This window comes from Gracilinanus agilis, chromosome 1 (genome assembly GCF_016433145.1).
Source record: "Gracilinanus agilis isolate LMUSP501 chromosome 1, AgileGrace, whole genome shotgun sequence".
Lineage (NCBI taxonomy): Eukaryota > Metazoa > Chordata > Mammalia > Didelphimorphia > Didelphidae > Gracilinanus > Gracilinanus agilis.
This window is the reverse complement of record NC_058130.1, coordinates 727,577,419-727,595,208: the sequence shown is the minus strand read 5'-3', so window position 1 is coordinate 727,595,208 and position 17,790 is coordinate 727,577,419. Positions and strand designations below refer to the sequence as shown.

The following is a 17,790-nucleotide window of genomic DNA, read 5'->3' as shown; positions in this document are numbered from 1 at the left end:
GCTGTGGTTCGGGCGGCACCCCCGTCAGTCAGTTCGGACCAGGATAACTACGCCGAAGCTCGGCCCAGGTTAGGGAGAGGTGGCCCGCCCAGCCCCACGCGGGACAGCAACTCCCTCCCCCCCGACCCCAGATGCCACGGCCCGTGGGGACCCAAGAGGCTCGGAGTAAGCATTCAGTCGGGAAGCTCTGGTAAGTGCCCTGACCCCTCAGGAGGAGTCCCCTCTCCCCCGAGCAATGGGTTTGGGGGCCATTGCCCCTTCCCTTGCCCCCCAACATTGTGCTGGACCCGAACCTCTCCATTTCCCCAAACTCCTTCCAAAGAAGCTTTAGGGAACAGTCTGAGTCCCATCCTCTCCATGAAGAAATGGGTATCTCAGGGAACTTTGCAGCCTGGGTGGGAGGATTTCAGAAATTAGATCATAGAATGGCTGAGCTGGAAAGGACTTTAGAACATAGAATGGCAGAGCTGAAAGGGATCTTTGAGGGCATTTTGCCTCCTCCTCATCTTCGAGATTGTAGCCCAGAGGTCGGAAAAACGGACTTGCTCAAAGTCACACATCAGGACTGGATCCAGGGCTTCCTACCTCCAAGTTCTTTTACAATTAACTTTCTCCTCTACCCATCCCCACCCCCAAACCCCATTTTGCTGGGAAGCAGGAAGAGGGGGAGATTAGGGATGGTTAGGGTGGCATTTCCCTCTGATCTGTTCCTTCAGTTGGCTCAGGAACGAAACCTAAGCCCCTACCTCTATCCCCCTCATTTCTCATTACCTAACCTTTTCTCTTCTTCCCTCTAAGCCCTTCCTTCCTAAACTAGCAAAACCTCCCCTGGCAGGTCATCCTATCCCTTTTCTCCAGATTCCAAACTCCACACTTGCACCCTACACCCCCACCCCCACCCCGGGATCTAGGCTAAGCTCCCTGCCCCGCAAGGGATAGGGTTAGTATTTTCCTACAAGGTTCTCAAAAGCACTTTTTAGACAATTAGCTTCCCTTTCTCTAAGGGGAATTGGGATGGGTTCTCTTTATTTATTCATCTAGATTCTAGAACCTTGAGGTTCTGAAGGATACACACTTGGGTCCAGAAGTGTGATAAGCAAGGAGAACCCAGGAATTCCCAGACCAGAGTCTTTTCTTGCTGAAAGTCAGGCACTCTGCCAGAGGAGAGATGGGTAATCTCCCTGCCTATTCTCCCACTCCTTCCAGTCTTGCCTTCCCTCTCCTGGGATTCTCTGTGGGTGTTCAAATCCTCCTACACCTCATTCGTCCTTCCTTGCCTTCCCCCACACCACCCCCACCTTGGTCTGACCTGAAGCTTGGTGGGTTATTTTCCAAAACCTGATCCTGAAACCAAACTATCCTCTTTGTGTAGATTCAGAGAATCCATGGATGTTAGGGCTGGAAATGACCTTAAAGCCATATTAAAGACCCAGGCCCTTTATATTATAGAAGGAACAAGTGAGGCCCATTGAGTGGAAGTGCCAATAGTCCCAGGAAGGCTGGGTCTCCTAAGGACAAAGTCAGAGTTCTTTCCATTGTACACTCCCGAGATCCTTCCCACAATCAACAATTCCAATCCCTGAGAGTAGAGCCTGAGTCAATAGAAAATGAGGCGAGAAGGGATGCCTCTGGGGATTTCCAGTGGGGTTCTACCCTGCTGTTTGTGGTTCTTTGGGCAGGCACAAGTGCCCCTTGCTCACTGGGTGACTTTGGACAAGTCACTTATCATCTCTGGGATTCAGATTTCCCATCTGTCATCACCTGACAGGACTGGACTCTTAAGGTCTTTTTCATTCTGACATTTCTGGGATCCTTTGGTGCCCTTGACAGCTGGGTTTTTCTGGTCAAGCGGGGGTGTCGATTGCCGCCTGAGATTGAGGGAATATTGTTGCTGACTGGGGAGGGCAATTGTCAGCCTGCATATAGTCCCTTGGGAGCCTGGATGTAGCCCCCAGACCCAGATCCAGCTGCCTAGAGAAGCCCAGTGCCCAGCGCCCATCCAGGATATCCACCCCAGGCCTTCCTTCTCCACCTAGTTTCCCTACCATCCAAACACTCTCCCCACCAAAAGATTTAGGCAGCTGCTTTTATTTTCCTGCCAACTACAGATCTGTGGCCAGGCCTGTGCTCAGAGATAAGGAGTTAAGGGACACTGGTGTATGGAGGATGGGGGGGACCTGACTGAGTCTGGCTGAAGGTGTGGCTGATGGAGATGAGGTGTTGCCCCCCTTCCCAGGGTACTGTTTCACAAATGAGAAAACTGACACTTAGAGACCTGCCTGAGTTCATATAGTTAAGAGGTTACAGATTTTCACAGTGCTGTTTATTTGTATTTGATAGCCAGGCCAGAGAACAAGTAAAAGAGCTACAAGTCCATTGTGTGTGTGTGTGTGTGTGTGTGTGCGCGCGCGCGCAGTTTGGGGTTTCACCAAGTCTCCCTTTGCATCCTGCCCTGAATCCCAGCCTCTTTTCCTTTTCAAGAAGTCTTCTCTGATCCTGCATTTACTTATCTTCCTATATTAGGCATGGGGCAGCTACTTGGTGCAATGGGTAGATGGCCAGGCTTGGAGTCAGGAAGACTCATCTTCCAGAGTTCATATCAGACCTCAGACCTCAGCTGTGTGACCCTGGGCAAGTCACTTAAGCCTGTTTACCTCGGTTTCCTCATCTGTCAAATGAGCTAGAGAAGGAAATGGCAAGCTACTCCAGTATCTCTGCCAAGAAAACCCCAAATGGGATCAGAAAGAGTCAAATAGGACTGAACACCAACAGAACATTAGGTATCCCCTGGCTGAATGACAATGGTGATGATGATGATGATGATAGCTCACTTTCAAAGACTGCTTTAAGGTTTGCAAGATGCTTTGCTTACATATTTTTATTTGATTCTTATATCACCCATTATAGGAACCCTGGGAAGTTGGTGTTGGTATTATACCCATTCTACAGCTGAGAAAACAGGCTCAGAATAGAAGTAAATGTATGAGAAAGAAAGAATTCAAACCCATGTGTTTCTGACTTCAAGTCTAGTAGCTTGAGTGCAGGGACTTTTACTTTGTCATCAGAAAACATTTCTTCTTATTGTGCAGCTGCCGTTCAGTTCTGTGTGATTCTTCCGGCCCATAGACGATAGCTATCCATGAGGTTTTCTTTTTTTTCCCCTTTCTTTTTTAACCCTTACCTTCCGTCTTGGAGTCAACACTGGGTATTGGCTCCAAGGCAGAAGAGTGGTAAGGGTGGGCATTGGGGGTCAAGTGACTTATCCAGGGTCACACAGTTGGGAAGTGTCTGAGGCCAGATTTGAACCCAGGACCTCCCATCTCTAGGCCTGGCTCTCCGTCCACTGAGCTATCCAGCTGCCCCCCAATGAGGTTTTCTTGGCAAGAATACTGGGAGTGATTTGCTTTTTTCTTCTTCAGTGGATCCTTTTGTTAGGCAATCAAAGGTTAACTGACTAGGAAGTGTCTGAGGTTGAATTTGAACTCAGATTTTCTTGACTCGAGGGTGAGCGTTCTATCCACTGGGCTGAGCTGATTTGGCCAGGGTCACATAGCTAATCAATGTTCCAGGCTAGATTCGAACTCGGGGAGAGGAGTCTTCCTGACTGGAGGACTTGTCATTCTATCTACTGAGTCTCCTAACTGCCCAAACACTTATTAAAACCTAGCGTGTGCCAGGCACGGCCAAGCACAGAGATACAAAAAGAGGCAAAAGAAAGCCCCCGGCCCTCAAGGAACTTCCAGTCTAATGAGAAAGCCCACATGTGAACAAATATATACAAAGCAAATTCTCTACAGGGTAAATGGGAAATCATTAACAGAGGGAAGGCACTAGAATTAAGTGCAGTAAAGAGAAGGGATTTCAGGTAGGACTAAGGAAGTCAGAGAGGCCAGTGGGTAGAGCAGAGGAGGGAGAGCATTGCAGGCGTGAGGATCAGTCAGAGAGAATGTCTAGAGCCCAGAGATGGAGTGCCTGATTTAAACCCTCACCTTCTGTCTTAGAATCAATACTGTATATTGGTTCCCAGGCAGAAGAGGGGTAAGGGCTAGGCAGTGGGGGTCAAGTGACTTGCCCAGGAAGTGTCTGAGGTCAGATTTGAACCCAGGACCTCCCATCTAGGCCTGACTCTCAATCCACTGAGCCACCCAGCTGCCCCCTGTTCCTGTGATTCTTATACGGTGCCTACCTCACTGTAGGTGTTTAATAAATGTTTGTGGAACTTCACCAATTTCCAGGTCCATAATGGCCTTTCCCCTCTTGCCTCAATTTATAGGATTTATAGCTAGGACCGGAGAGCCCACCTCCTCCCTCTCATTTTGCAGATGGAGAAACTGAGTCCAAAGAGGTGAAGTGCTCCCTCATGGTCCTCCAGGTAGTAAGTATTGGAGCCAGGCTTTGGACCTAGGTCTCCTGACCTTTAATCTAGTGACTTTCCCTGGACACTGAATGGAACATAACCCTTCTCTCATGCACTTTGCATGTAATTTTATGGGCTGTAATTAGCTGTGTTTATGTCTCATCTTCTTACTAGATTGAGGGCAGGAACTCTGATCTGTCCAAGCTTCAATTGCTCCCAGGTGAAGCAGAGGCTCTGGGCTCTGTAAATAGCAGGCATTTCATGTTTTATTGTGTGAAATTAAAGTCCTCTCCCCAAATCAGTCTCCCTTCTCCCTTTCCCTCTTCCCCAATCAGAATCCTTCCATGAAAGACCTTGTAGTAATGTCTAATAAAGATCCAATCTGAGGGAGAAAATTTAGAATTAAAATTTTTTTTTCATGTTAAAAATTGTTTTAAAAAAGAGAAAAGGGGAAGCTAGGTGACTCAGTGAATTAAGAGCCAAACCCAAAGATGGGAGGTCCTGGGTTCAAATATGGCCTCAGCCACTTCCTAGATGTGTGACCCTGGGCAAGTCACTTAACGTTAGCCCTTACCACTACTCTGCCTGAGAACTAATATATAGTACTGATTCTAAAATGGAAGGTAAGGGTTTAAAAAAGGAGAGTGAGAAAAGTCCCAATCTGTTTTCAGGGCAAGAATGTAGGAGAAAAGAGTCCTGGGTTGGAAATCAGAAGACCTGAGTTCTAGTCCTTGTCCATGTTTCTTAGAAAAACTCAATGTGTTTTGAGTGTGAATGTCCTACTGAGGGGATAAAACCCTTCCTATGGAATTAGAGATCCCAGACTTAAATCTCAGTTCTTTTTTTTCTTTCTGAGCAAAACTGACTATTCCCACCCCCCCCTTTTTTTCCTGCGTTATACATGTATTATCATGCAAAGCATATTTCCATATTATGCATTTTTATAAGTGAATAATCATATAAAACTAAAACCCCAAATCATATACCCAAATAAACAAGAGATAAATCATATTTTTCCATCTACATTCTGACTCCAATAGTTCTTACTCTGTAGGTGGAGAGCATTCTTTTTTTTAAGTCCCTCAGAATTGTCCTGGATCATTGGATTGCTGTTAGTAGCAAAGTCTTATCACATTTGATCATTCCACAGTATTTCAGTTTCTGTGTACAATGTTCTCCTGGTTCTGCTTATTTCACTCTGCATCAGTTCACATAGGGTTTTCTAGGCCTTTCTGCAGTCATCTTGTTCATCACTCCTTATTGCCATTCCCATCACCATCAGATACCGTAATTTGTTCAGCCATTCCCCAACTGAAGGACATACCCCCATTTTCCAGTTTTTTGCTACCACAAAAAGAGCAGCTATAAATATTTTTGTACAAACAGATCCTTTCCTGTTTTTTTGTTTTTTGTTTTATCTCTTTGGTATATAGACCTAGTAGTGTTATTAGTGGATCAAAGGAAATACATTCTTTTTTTTTTTTTTAAACTTTTACCTTCTGTCTTGGAGCCAATACATAGTATTGGCTCCAAGGCAGAAGAGTGGTAAGGGTAGGCAATGGGGGTCAAATGACTTGCCCAGGGTCATACAGCTAGGAAGTGTCTGAGGCCAGATTTGAACCTAGGACCTTCAGTCTCTAGGCCTGACTCTCAATCCATTGAGCTACCCAGCTGCCTCCAGGAATGCATTCTTTTATAACCCTTTGGGCATATTTCTAAATTGTCTTCCAGAATGGTTGGATCAATTTACAACTCCACCAGTAATGCATTAGTGTCCCAATTTTGCCACATCCCCTCCAACATTTACACTTTTCCTTTAATGTCATATTGGCCAATCATAGTTGTTTTAATTTGCATTTCTCTAATTGAGGGATTTAGAACATTTTTCATATGATTATTTGATAACTTTGATTTCTTCATCTGCAAATTGCTTGTTCATATCCTTTGACCAATTGGGGAATGACTTGGATTCTTATAAATTTGACTTAGTTCCTTATATCTGAGAATGAAGCTCAGTTCTGATACTTATGACCTCTGGGATCTTGGACTTCAGTTTACCCATCTATAAAACAAGAGGGGCAGGGCTAGATGATCTCTGAGGTATTCCAGCTGTAATCTCCTATGACTCTTAAGCTTATGCTTTCGAAAGTATGTGGAATTGCTAAATGGAGAAACTCTCCACTGAAGGCAGATCTTTAACTCATCAGTAATGTGGAAGGTTGCCCATGACACTGATAGACAAGACTTGAGCCCACGAGAAAGCGTTATGTGGTGGAAAGAGTGCTGGATTTGAATTCACTGAACTTTGCTTCAAATCCTAGCTCTGGAGGGCAGAACCAAGATGGTAGAATAAGGCAGGAACTCCCAGAACACTCACAAATTCACCTCCAAACAACTTTCTAAAAAAAATAAATAATTCAAATTCTGACTCTGTCACTTAATTTTGAAAAATGAGAGTTGGATTAGATGATTTCCTTTGTCCCTAAATCTGATCCTTCCTGGGGGGTGGAAAGTGGCCCTCAAAATACCATCGTGTAGTCTCCTAATTAACCTCCCAGCCTTGTTCTTCCCACTTCAACCTTTCCTCTAACCTGCCACTAAAGAGACTTCTCAAAAGCCCAGGTCTGACTGTGTCACTCTCCTCTTCAACAAAAGTCAGTGGCTCCCTGTTGTCTTTTGAATTCCTTTGTTCAGTTTTGGAAGCCTTATCCTACCGGACTCCATCCTACCCATCCAGCCTTGATCCTCTTCTTCTCTGGCAGTCGGGCCAAAGAGACCTTATTTGCTCTTCTCTCACATCACAGTCCACTCCCCATGTCCTTCCTTTTGCACTGGCTGTCCCCCATCCCTAGAATGCAGTCCTTCTTCACCTCTGCCTCATAGAATCCAAGTTTCCTTCAAAATTTCGGCATGAAGCCCTTCCTGATCCCATCCCCCAGCTGCTAATGCCTTCACCCCACAAATGATTGGATACACATATCCCTTCCACAGCTTGGGGGTTAAGGGTGCTGCACCCCCATGATCTGGAAAATCTGTGTAAAATTTTTTGGCCCTTCTTCATACCAGAGAAGACGTCTGAGTTTTTTCCTTTTCTTTCTTGGGGTATTTACTGAACCTTTTTGTAAAATTTGGGTTAAGTATTTGGTCATAGGCTATAGAATTTTTTTTTAAGTGAAAACCTTTACTTTCCATCTCAGGATCAATACTGTGTATTGGTTCTAAGGCAGAAAAACAGTAAGGGCTAGGCAATGGGGGTCAAGTGACTTGCCCAGGGTCACACAAGCTAGGAAGTATCTGAATTCAGATTTGAACCCAGAACCTCTAGTCTCTTGGTCTGACTCTCAATCCACTAACTAGGGATGGGCAAACTTTTTAAAGAGGGGGCCAAAGGAAAGGAAATGCTCATCTGTCAGTCTGTTTCTAAGGCAACTCTTTTGAAGTTTCATGGTATTGTATCCTACTCATTGTATTCATCAGATTAGGAATAATGTCGTGCTGCTGATTAGAACATTTCAGGGGGTAGCATCTGGCCTGAGGGCCATAGTTTGCCCATCACTGCACTAAGCCATCTAGCTACCCCCTAGCTATATAGTTTCTAAACCTTTTCTGTGTTATCTGTGGCTTCCATAAAACTCCCATTTAATTTATGTTGACTTTCTCAGATAGCTGCTCCTCCCAGATACTTTCTAACTGTGTGACCCTGGGCAAGTCACTTAACCCAAGTTAAATCTGTCAACCTCAGGTTCCTAATTAGTTAAATTGGGATAATTAAATTTAAAATATATTTATTTAAATTGGGCACCTACCTACTGGGGCTCTTCTGTCATCTACTAGGGTTTATAGCCATCAAGTGAGATAATATTTGCAAAGTGTTTTGCCCAACCCTTAAGAGCTAGTTATAGGGGCAGCTGGATAACTCAGTGGATTGAGAGTCAGGCCTAGAGACGGGAGGTCCGAGGTTCAAATCTGGCCTCAGACACTTCCCAGCTGTGTGACCCTGGGCAAGCCACTTGACTCCTATTGCCCACCCTTACCATTCCTCCACCAAGGAGCCAATACAGAGAAGTTAAGGATTTAAAAAAAAAAAAAAAAAAAGAGCTAGTTATGGTGGCAACTAGGTGCTTAGTGGATCAAAAGCCAGACCTAGAGACAGAAGGTCCTGGGTTCAAATTTAACCTCAGTCACGTCCTAGCTGTGTGACCCTGGGCAAGTCACTTAACCCCCACTGCCTAGCCCTTACTGCTCTTCTGCCTTAGAACTAATACACAGTAATGATTCTAAGACAGAAGGTAAGGGTTTCATAAAAATAAATAAAATTTTTAAATAAGATGAGCAAGATGGGAGATCCTGGGTTCAAATGTGACCTCAGATGCTTCCTAGCTGTGTGACCCTGGGCAAGTCACTTAACCCCCATTGCCTAGCCCTTCCCACTCTTTCTGCCTTAGAACCAATATACAGCACTGATTCTAAGGTAGGAGGTAAAAGGTATAAAAAAAGAGCTAGTTATTATTATATTGACATTTATTATATTATTATAAGATATTATTTGTTGTCATTCAGTCATCATTTCAGTTGCGTCTGACTTTGTGAACTCATTGGGGATTTTCTTGGCAAATACTGGTCTGATTTGCCATTTCCTCCTCCAGATCATTTTAAAGATGAGGAAACTGAGGCAAACAGGGTTCATTTTATATTATTTTAATAGGATCATATAACATGTATTCTAATGATTATAATCCTATATTTAAGTATTATCCTATTTCATGCTAGCTATGATTATTAAGTGGGGAAGGTAAGCCAGACACTAGGATCCTTCTGCCGGCCCCCTGGGGACCCCAAACTCTGCCCTTTGCTGCCCTTAGGCCCTGGCCTGGACCAGTCGTGCTCCTGATCTGGATATATCTCTGCTGTGGTCTGGAGGGGAGGACTCAGGTAAAGGGAGAACAGAAGGGAGCCCCCAGCCCCCCTCCTTGGCTCCTGCTGCTTTCTTCTGGCCTAACTCTCTCGCTGTCCCCCCAGAGGGAAAGGGGCAGCCGAGCCTCCCAGGCCTCTCTGCTAGAGCCAGGCTGGGACTTCTGGGCTCCGGGTTCCAGAGGCGCCACCCGGCCCTTCCCAGCGATCCTCTCTGGGGCTCCCTGGGCCGGCTGCAGCTTTGGGGAGCTGTTTGTGAGAGGGGAGAAGAGCAGCCTTGGGCCCAGATCCGGGGCTGGTCCCAGAGGGGCAGGAGCTGCGAGTGGGAGGATGGAGCCCCTCTGGAGGGAAGGGTCAGCCCTGCTGCGTTTGGGGGAGGAGCTCGAGCTTTGTGTGGGTGCCTTGTTAATAGGGGGGATTCCTGCCAGAGGTCATAAGCCGGCCTTTCCTCTGTTTATGGGTCCTTTCCAGTCCTCAGAAACTCAGCCCCCGCAGCTCTAGCCTCTCGCCTCCGTGGAATTTGGCCCAGGCAGTGGCCCAGGGAGAGCGAGCCGGGGCGGTTGGGGGCCTTGCTAGAATCCGCATTTTCAGGGGCTTCGGAGGGCCGAGTCCTTGGGGTGGGGGGGAGGGCCTGCTCTCCTCTTTGTCGCCCTCCCAATCCCTGAGGAGCACCCCCACCTCCTGATATATTGACGCCCCCTCTTCAGAGTCTGCCAGCCTCCAGGGCCCCCCCTGCTCCTTTCCCACCTCATCCTCCCCCTTATGGAAAGGCCCCCCCTTCTCTCCATCGGGCTGAGCCAGCTTTGCTGGGGGCTGGGGCTGAAGCTGGTTGAACAGGCCGGGGCTGGATGGCACCCAGCACCCTGAGCTGCTTCCCAGGAGTCAGGACGCTCCCCATCCGCTGCCTGCCTCCCCACAGGGCAGAGGAAGCAGCTGGGGCCGGGCCATGTTGACAGAGGGAGGGGTCCCCCCTAGTGGGAAGGGCCCCTGGGGGCCTCTGCACCTCATTTCCTGGCTCCACCCCGTAAAGGGGCCCAGAGGAAATCCACTGGGGGTGCCTGCCGGCTGGGAGCTGGAACGCCTGGGTCCGGCTAACAGTCATCTTCCTCCAAGTAGGGAAGGTCTGGGTCCAGTGAGTGGACGCCCTGGGGGGCCTGGAGTGGCTGCTCCAGCACCTGCGGCCAGGGGGCCTCAGTGCGCAGTCGGAGATGCCTTCGGTGAGACCCTCACAGCGACGATGGGAAAGGGGGAGCTGAGGACTGCTCCCCATGGAAGGCCTGGGAAAGGATGGGAGTTTAGGGGATTTGGGGGAGCATGCAGTGGGGCCTCTCCAGGCGGCTCTGCATCCTCTCCAGTGGGGCGGGCAGGGGGGACCTGGGGCCTTCACCCTCCCCTCCCTCTGCACCTTCCCCCAAGGCTTAGGGCAAGAAGGCGGGGATTGGCAGAGAGGAGGGGGGTCAGGGCAGGCCTGGGCACTGAGCACCCCCACGCCCCATCCCAGTGCACAGCCCTTTAATCCGGCAGGAATGCGGGGCTAGGCTGGGAGTGGAGATTGCAGGGAGTGGGGGGAGGGGGTAGCAGGCCAGGCTCTGCTGACTCCTTCCTGACAGCCTTTGACCCCCCCCCCCAAATCTGCCTGCAGGATTCCCCGGGAACATGCCTGCGGGGGAGATTCTCATCAGTACCGCCTATGCAGGCTCTCTGTGAGTCTCCCAAGGACAGTATCCCCTCCCTTACCGCCTCCAGATACCCCCAGTTCCCTGGTGACACCCTCTGCCCTCCTGCAACCAATCACACCCCACCCCCACCTAGGGTCCCCCCAAAGAAGTCTGTCCCACAGTAGGAAGAACCAGAAGTTCTGCTGTGTGACTTTGGGCAAGACACCCCATTTCTGCCCTTCCTTCTCCCAGTCTGTAAAGCGAGGGGCTGTTTGATGATCCCTCCTGCTTGGGGCATTCCGTCTCTGAAAGGCTCCCCTGCTGTGACTCTGGATCTCACTCCCCCCTCCCTGTGCCCTCCGAAGCCCCGTATTCCCCCTCACCCCACACACTCGGGGGACCCCGGGCACTCCATCTACTCTGGAGACGGGATACCCAACCCAAGCTGCCGCGTCTCCCAAACGGCCCACATTCTTTACCCTAGGACGCCGTCCCCTGCATCATTTTTTCCCATTTAAAATGGGGAAATGGGGAAAACCCAACAATAATTACACTTGCACATCCTGGTTGGAGCCTCTCCCGCAGGACCTGGCCTGCATCTTCTCCTACAACAGAACTCGCTCAGGCTTTCCCCACCTGGGGACGGACGCAGCCTCCGGGGCCAGCTCTTTCTCAGACGCCGTTTTCTGCAGATTTCCTCCTCTTCTTCCCCATTCCCTTGCTGCTAAGCCACCCCCTCGGGTCCCAGATAAACATCCCTGATCCTCCCCAGCTCCCCTTTCCCCAGTTCTTTCCAAAACATCTTCTTTCCCTAATCCCATCATGCCCACCCTCCCCCCTGCAGTCTCTGATCATCCAGCCCGAGGGCGGGCGCTGCCCTTTCTCCCTGTGACAGAGCCTTCTGTCCCCGCTTTGCTCGGCAGGAATGCCCCTCTGGTGCCATGCCCTTCAGGGAGCTGCAGTGTGCCCTCTACAACAACAGGCCTGTTCTGGGCAACCAGGCCACCTACCAGTGGGTGCCCTTCTATGGAGGTGAGTCTCGGACACCCCGCTACTGCCTCACTATTCAGGCAGCTTGGGGAGACCCAGGACTAGGAATGGGTAACTGAGGGGCTAGCCAGAACTTTGGAGACAAAAGGACAGACCTGGCCCTGCCCTTGGGGGGTCCCTGCTCTCAGGGAGACTTCCCACTGAGGGGAGCTGGGTACATACCCCACCTTAAGAATTGGAAAGGGAAGCTGATGACTTCAGCCTCATGGGTAAAGGGACATGGAGCAAACTGATTAGGGAGGACTTTCCTGGAGGGGACGTTTGGAGCAGCACTTGGGAGGCCGCATGAGGGACCCCCTCCCCACCTTTCATCCTCTTCTCTGCCAGCTCCCAACCTGTGTGACCTGAACTGCTTGGCCAAGGGCCACACTTTCTACTACACCTTTGGGCGAGTACTGGATGGGACCCCTTGTAGCCCAGACTCTGAGGGCCTTTGTATCAACGGCCGATGCCTTGTGAGACCCTCTTTCCCCAGCTTAACCCGGCCTCTGCTACAAAGGGGGAAGGGAAGGGGGGCTGGAAAGCTGAGAAGAGCCGAAGGCTGTGGCCTGGGACCAACACGAGGGAGGGTATCCCAAGTCCCTGACCCTGGGAGGCGCAGAGGGGGTGGCATTTTTGAGTCAGCCTTCCCTCACTCCCTATGTCTCCCAGACTGCAGGTTGTGATGGGGTCCTGGGCTCTGGGACCCACGAGGACCACTGTGGCCAATGTGGCGGCAGGAACGGCTCCTGCCTCTTCGTCCATCGTGTATTCAGTGAGGCCAGCCCGCCCTCTGGTGACTGCCCCCCGCAGGGGTGAATTCTTCCTTTCCGGGCTCCCACCTTACCTCTCCTCTCTCCTTTATGTGGGCCCTCCTGCCCTAGGCTCGGGGTTCCCAGACCTTTGCCTGTCTTCTCACCTTCTTAACTTCTAGAACCTTGTAGGCATAGGGTGTCAGAGCCAGAAAGATGGGAGATTTCGGAGCAGAAGAGACTTTATCTGGTCTAACTCCTTTAATTGAACGATGAGGAAACTAAGCCTGGGAGAAGTGGCCTTAGAACATAGAGGGCAAGAGCTAGACAAGACCTTCGAGCATAGAAAAGAGACTTTCAGAGCTAAAGGCTCTGAATTAGAAGGGACTTTAGAACGTAGACTGTCAGAGAGGGTAGGGGCTTTAGAACCCACTGTCAGATTCGGGGTATCGGGGACCTTAGAATATACAATGTCAGGGTCGGGGGAGAGGACCTTAGAACTGGCTGTCTGATGAGGAAGGGGCTTTAGAAATGGGACAAGAGATGAGAGGGAACATCAATTTTAACTCCAATTTATAGAAGAGGAAACTAAAGCCCTGCTAGGGGGAGGATAAGCTGAAGTTGGGTTAGTGACAGTTAAGGCTTGAACCCATGCCCTCTGATACCCGGGGCAGAGCTCTTCCCACTGTACAATGTGCCCACACACGCACAGGCTTTGGCCCCTGAATCCAGGTATACTCACCAGTTTTGAGGAAGGGTAGCAAGGTCAGAGATTTGGGGCTCACTTGCCTTCCCATCCCTCCCTCCCCCCCAATCTCCTATCAGGTCAATCATACGGCTACTGGAACGTAACCCTTATTCCCACTGGTGCCCGGCACATCAGAGTCACTGACCGGAGCCGCAATTATCTGGGTGAGAGACAGGAGGACCTCCCATGTCCTGGACCCTGGGGCTTTCTGGCCCTGTCGTGATGGAGAATAAAGAGAAGGTCTGGGGGATATTACCTCTCTGGCTGGGATGGGGCTGTCCATAATGGATAGGGACCCCAGGAAGCAGACTCAGGCCAGGGTCGAAGGCTAAACTAGCCCCACTTTCTCCCTCTGGCCTGAGGGATCTCAGCATATTGAATAGGGGAAACTGAGGCCTGGGGACCTGAGCCCAGTAAAAAGCTCTGCCTCAGCTTCTGGCAAACTCCTTGAACTCTTTTCCTTCCCCTACCTCCTAGCGCTAATGGGCAGTGATGGGCGCTATGTCTTCAATGGGGACTGGGCCATTGACTGGCCAGGGGCCTTCGAGGTAGCTGGGACCCAGGTCCACTATAGCCGCACCAGTGACCACGTTGAGAGTCTGTGGGCAGTTGGGCCCACAGGTGAAGACCTCCACTTGCAGGTGATTGAGCCCAAATCTGGGGTAAGGGGCAGAGACCAATCTTGGGAAGTTGCCTGTGGGCTACTGTAGATTCAGGTGTGGGAGGGATCTAATGAAAGGTACTCTTGGGGGGGGGGTAGCTGAAATACTGTAGGAGGCAGTGGGTAGGGGCATTTAGGGGACTCAGTGGATAGAAAGCTGGGCCTGGAGGTGGGAGAACCTGGGTTCAAATACGGCCTCAAATATTTCCCAATTCTGTGCCCCTGGGCAATTCACTTAACCCATTTGCCTAGCTCTTGCCCTCTTGCTCTTCTGCTTTAAGAGTTGTCACTAGAACAAAAAGACTTATTTTAAAAAAAAAAAAAAGAGGCAGTGGTTAATCATGGAAACAACCTTAAGTTTGGAAGTAGGTGGCCTGTGTTCAAGTCCTGCCTCTTCCACTAGTCTATAGAAAATTACTTAAGCCCTCAGTGTTTCAGTTCCTACATCTGTTAAATGGGGATAATAATACTTCCACTCCCTTCCTCCCAGGATTGTTGCATTTCCTGTAGGATAAATAAATGTTGTCCTGGACCTGAAACCATTTGTTACCTTGAGTGCTTGTGTGGGAGTTAGGGACTTTGTTATCTACATTTACAAGAAACCTAGGCAGGTGAGCAGTCAATATTTCCGAAGCATCTATTTTTTATATATATGTCAGTCGCTGTGTTATGAGCTGAGGCTACAAAGAGAGAGGACAGCTGCTCTTCTCAGGAAGCATACAGCTAGATAGTCGGGGCATAATGAGCCAGAGAGAACATTTCGAGGGATGCTCCATGAAACTGCTTGTGAGCCTACAGCATGGGAGGACCTGGATTAATTCCTCCATGCCTCAATTTCGTCCTCTATAAAATGGGGGCGATACTTCCACTTCTCTTTTGTAAATCTTTAAAGTACTATTGAGACTTACAATTACTTGGGCCTCACAGCCAAAACCACTTCAGACAAAAGTCAGGACAGGAGAGATTTTTCCATCCAGTTGACCGATGAAGCGACCAAGACTCAGAATTCTCTAAGTTTGGGTAACCAGCAAGTGTTGGGATCTGGATTCAAGCCGAGGCCGTGAATCTGTTTCTCCAAGTCAGAATGATATTTAGAAGCCATCTATCCCTACCCTTCATTGGAAAGATAGGGAAACCGAGGCCTAGAAAGGAGAGGTACTTAGTTCAAAATCATAGCGAATTCGTGGAAGAGGCAGGACTAGAACCCAGGTTCCAGCTGACTCCTAGACCAGGGCTCTCTCCATGGTTCTGACTTTGAATTAAGTAGGATGTGGGTTCCTCCTTGGTCCTGCCTGGAGAGCACAATCCCTGGGTCAGAAAATGTTTGTTGGTCCACTGATTGTACTGCCCCTGGTTCCAGTATGAGTGTCCGCTTTACAGGTATTAAGGAGGATGAATTGGTCAAAAGTGGGGGAATAGTGGGGAACTGAGGAGGAAACCGAGCTGGGAAGCTGCCCTCGGAGTGGAGAGACAGGGTTTAAGGAGGAATCTGAGCCTCTCTGCTCCCCTAGGTTCTCTTCCAAGAGCCCAACCCAGGCATTGAGTTTGAGTTCTGGCTGCCAAGGGATGCCTATTATGCCCTGCAGAGCCACCGGAGTCCTCTAAGGCAGCCCCAGACGCGGGAGGTGGAGGTGGGGCCCCAGGAGGCTGCCTCTGCCTGGACCAAGCCAGCCCTCTCCTCTCCGGGCTTCTCTCTCCCTCCAGAGCAGCCCAGTGATACAGGTGGGTCTTCTCCCTTTCCCCAGAGGAGGAGATCAGCGAAGCCCCTCATTCTTTAGTCCCCCTCCCCCACCAGCTGGGATCAGGGTCCCTTTGCCCTCCCCATCCCAACTGCTTCATTGCTGTCTGTAGAGACCTGCCAGCCATGTCCAGGTGCCAAGGGACGGACCCAGCGTCTGCTTCATTACTGCCGGAGTGACTTTGGTAAGCTCTCCCTCTGCCCTCCATGAGCTCTCTTGGCCCTGGGCTTCTTACTCCCACCCCTTACACCAGCCCCCTCTCACCATCAGGTTTGGGACCCCTAAATTTATTTTAATTTTTAAAAATTTACAATAAAAACCCTTCCCTTCCGTTTTAAAATCAATACTATGGATTGGTTCCAAGGCAGAAGAGCGGTAAGGGCTAGGCAGTGGGGGTCAAGTGACTTGCCCAGGGTCACAAAGTTAGGAAATGTCTGAGGGCAGATTTGAACCCAAGACCTCCCTCTAGGCCTGGCTCTCAAACTATTGAACTACTAATTGCCCCCATGCCTCCTGGATTTATAGTTCACATAGGATTTTAGCTAAAAGGGACCTTAGAGGGCAGCTAGTTCAATCCCCTTCACTATCCAGAGGGGAACAAACTCAGAGGTGAAGTTGACTTGCTCAGGGTCACACAAAGAGTAAGCAGAGGTGAGATTTGAACCCAAATCCTCTGATTTGAAATTGAATGCTCTCTCCTTGCACTCAACTTTTTCCTCTTCCACCTTTGCTGCCCACAGAAAACCTTGAACTTGCTGTAGGGAGAACTGGGTTTTAATTCTAGTTATGCCACTGGTTCACTGTGTGGTGGAGGACAAATTCTGGTGTCAGTTTCCCCTTCTGTAAGAGTAAGAGCTTGGGTCAAGGCATGTATCAGGTGCTGAAAATTTCCTAAATGAATGGAAGGAGCCCTATCCTTATTTTCTTTTTTTTAAACCTTTACCCACTGTCTTAAAATCAATACAATACTAAGTATTGGTTCCAAGGCAGAAGAGCAGAAAGGGCAAGGCAATTGTAGTTAAGTGACTTGCCTAGGGTCACACAGCTACGAAGTGTCCAAGGTCAGATTTGAATCCAGGGTCTCCCATTTCTGGGTCTGGCACTACCCACCCAGCCACTTAGCTGCCCCTCCTTGATTCTTCCTATTCTTGTCTCTGCTGCTCACTTGTGTGACCCTGAGCCCTCTTGAGAGAGCAAGTCTCTTCCCTGGAGTCCTTCTACAAATAAGGGGACTGTATAAATTGCTCTCCAAATTCCTGAGTCTACAATTGCTAATACCCACAGTATTCCGAGCCCGGGTTCTGGCAAGGCTCCGTGTGGGTGAGGAGACCCGGTATGACATTCAGGTGCAACATTCGTACAAGAACTGGACCCCGCTAGAGCGCAGGGAGTTCCTCTGGGCCCCAGGGGCCTGCCCCTGTCCCCTGCTGGCCCCTCGAGCAGAGTACCTAGTGGCTGCGCAGCGACACATCAACTATGAGGGCACCCTGGACCGGCTGCTGCTGCCCCATGCTGGCTATGCCCGGCCCTGGACTCCCAGAGAAGACGCCCGCATCCAGGAGGTGGCCAGGCGTTGTCCCCAGGCCCCACCACTGGGCTGAGGCTACCTATGAAACCTCTAGAGAGGGCTACCCTCAGCCCGGTGGACTGCCCTCACGAGAGGACCTGGCTGGGCCCATTGAAAGTCCCTGGACGGGGCAGATCTATTCCACAATAATGCTGCCCAGGATGGTAGAGCTCCAGGATTCCTCTGGGGCATGGGCATAAGGAAGCCAGATTGGCGTCCTCATTCTGCCCATGTATCCAGGGTTGCCCCAGAGCCATGAGGACCAGGCCTGGCCTCTGCTTTGTCCCATGGCCTTCTTCTCCTCCAACCTTCCAGCCTGCAGGGTACCAGATGGGGATGCTTAATCACACACACACACACACACACAC

The 17,790-nt window shown here is 49.9% G+C and overlaps 1 protein-coding gene across 2 annotated transcripts; it reads left to right on the top strand.

Moving 5' to 3' along the window:
- ADAMTSL5 (ADAMTS like 5) lies at positions 1 to 17,790 on the top strand. Of its 2 annotated transcripts, none has more exons than XM_044671891.1 (12): positions 1 to 190; positions 9,220 to 9,289; positions 10,385 to 10,485; positions 10,911 to 10,971; positions 11,850 to 11,958; positions 12,304 to 12,431; positions 12,628 to 12,751; positions 13,533 to 13,619; positions 13,933 to 14,096; positions 15,703 to 15,838; positions 15,968 to 16,039; positions 17,140 to 17,790. In XM_044671891.1, the coding sequence occupies exons 1-12, from the start codon at positions 132 to 134 to the stop codon at positions 17,454 to 17,456; spliced, it is 1,428 nt and encodes a 475-aa protein (XP_044527826.1). In that variant the 5' UTR covers positions 1 to 131; the 3' UTR covers positions 17,457 to 17,790. The 2 variants fall into 2 exon arrangements, with proteins under 2 accessions (XP_044527826.1, XP_044527817.1); XM_044671882.1 differs by having other exon boundaries at positions 15,628 to 15,838.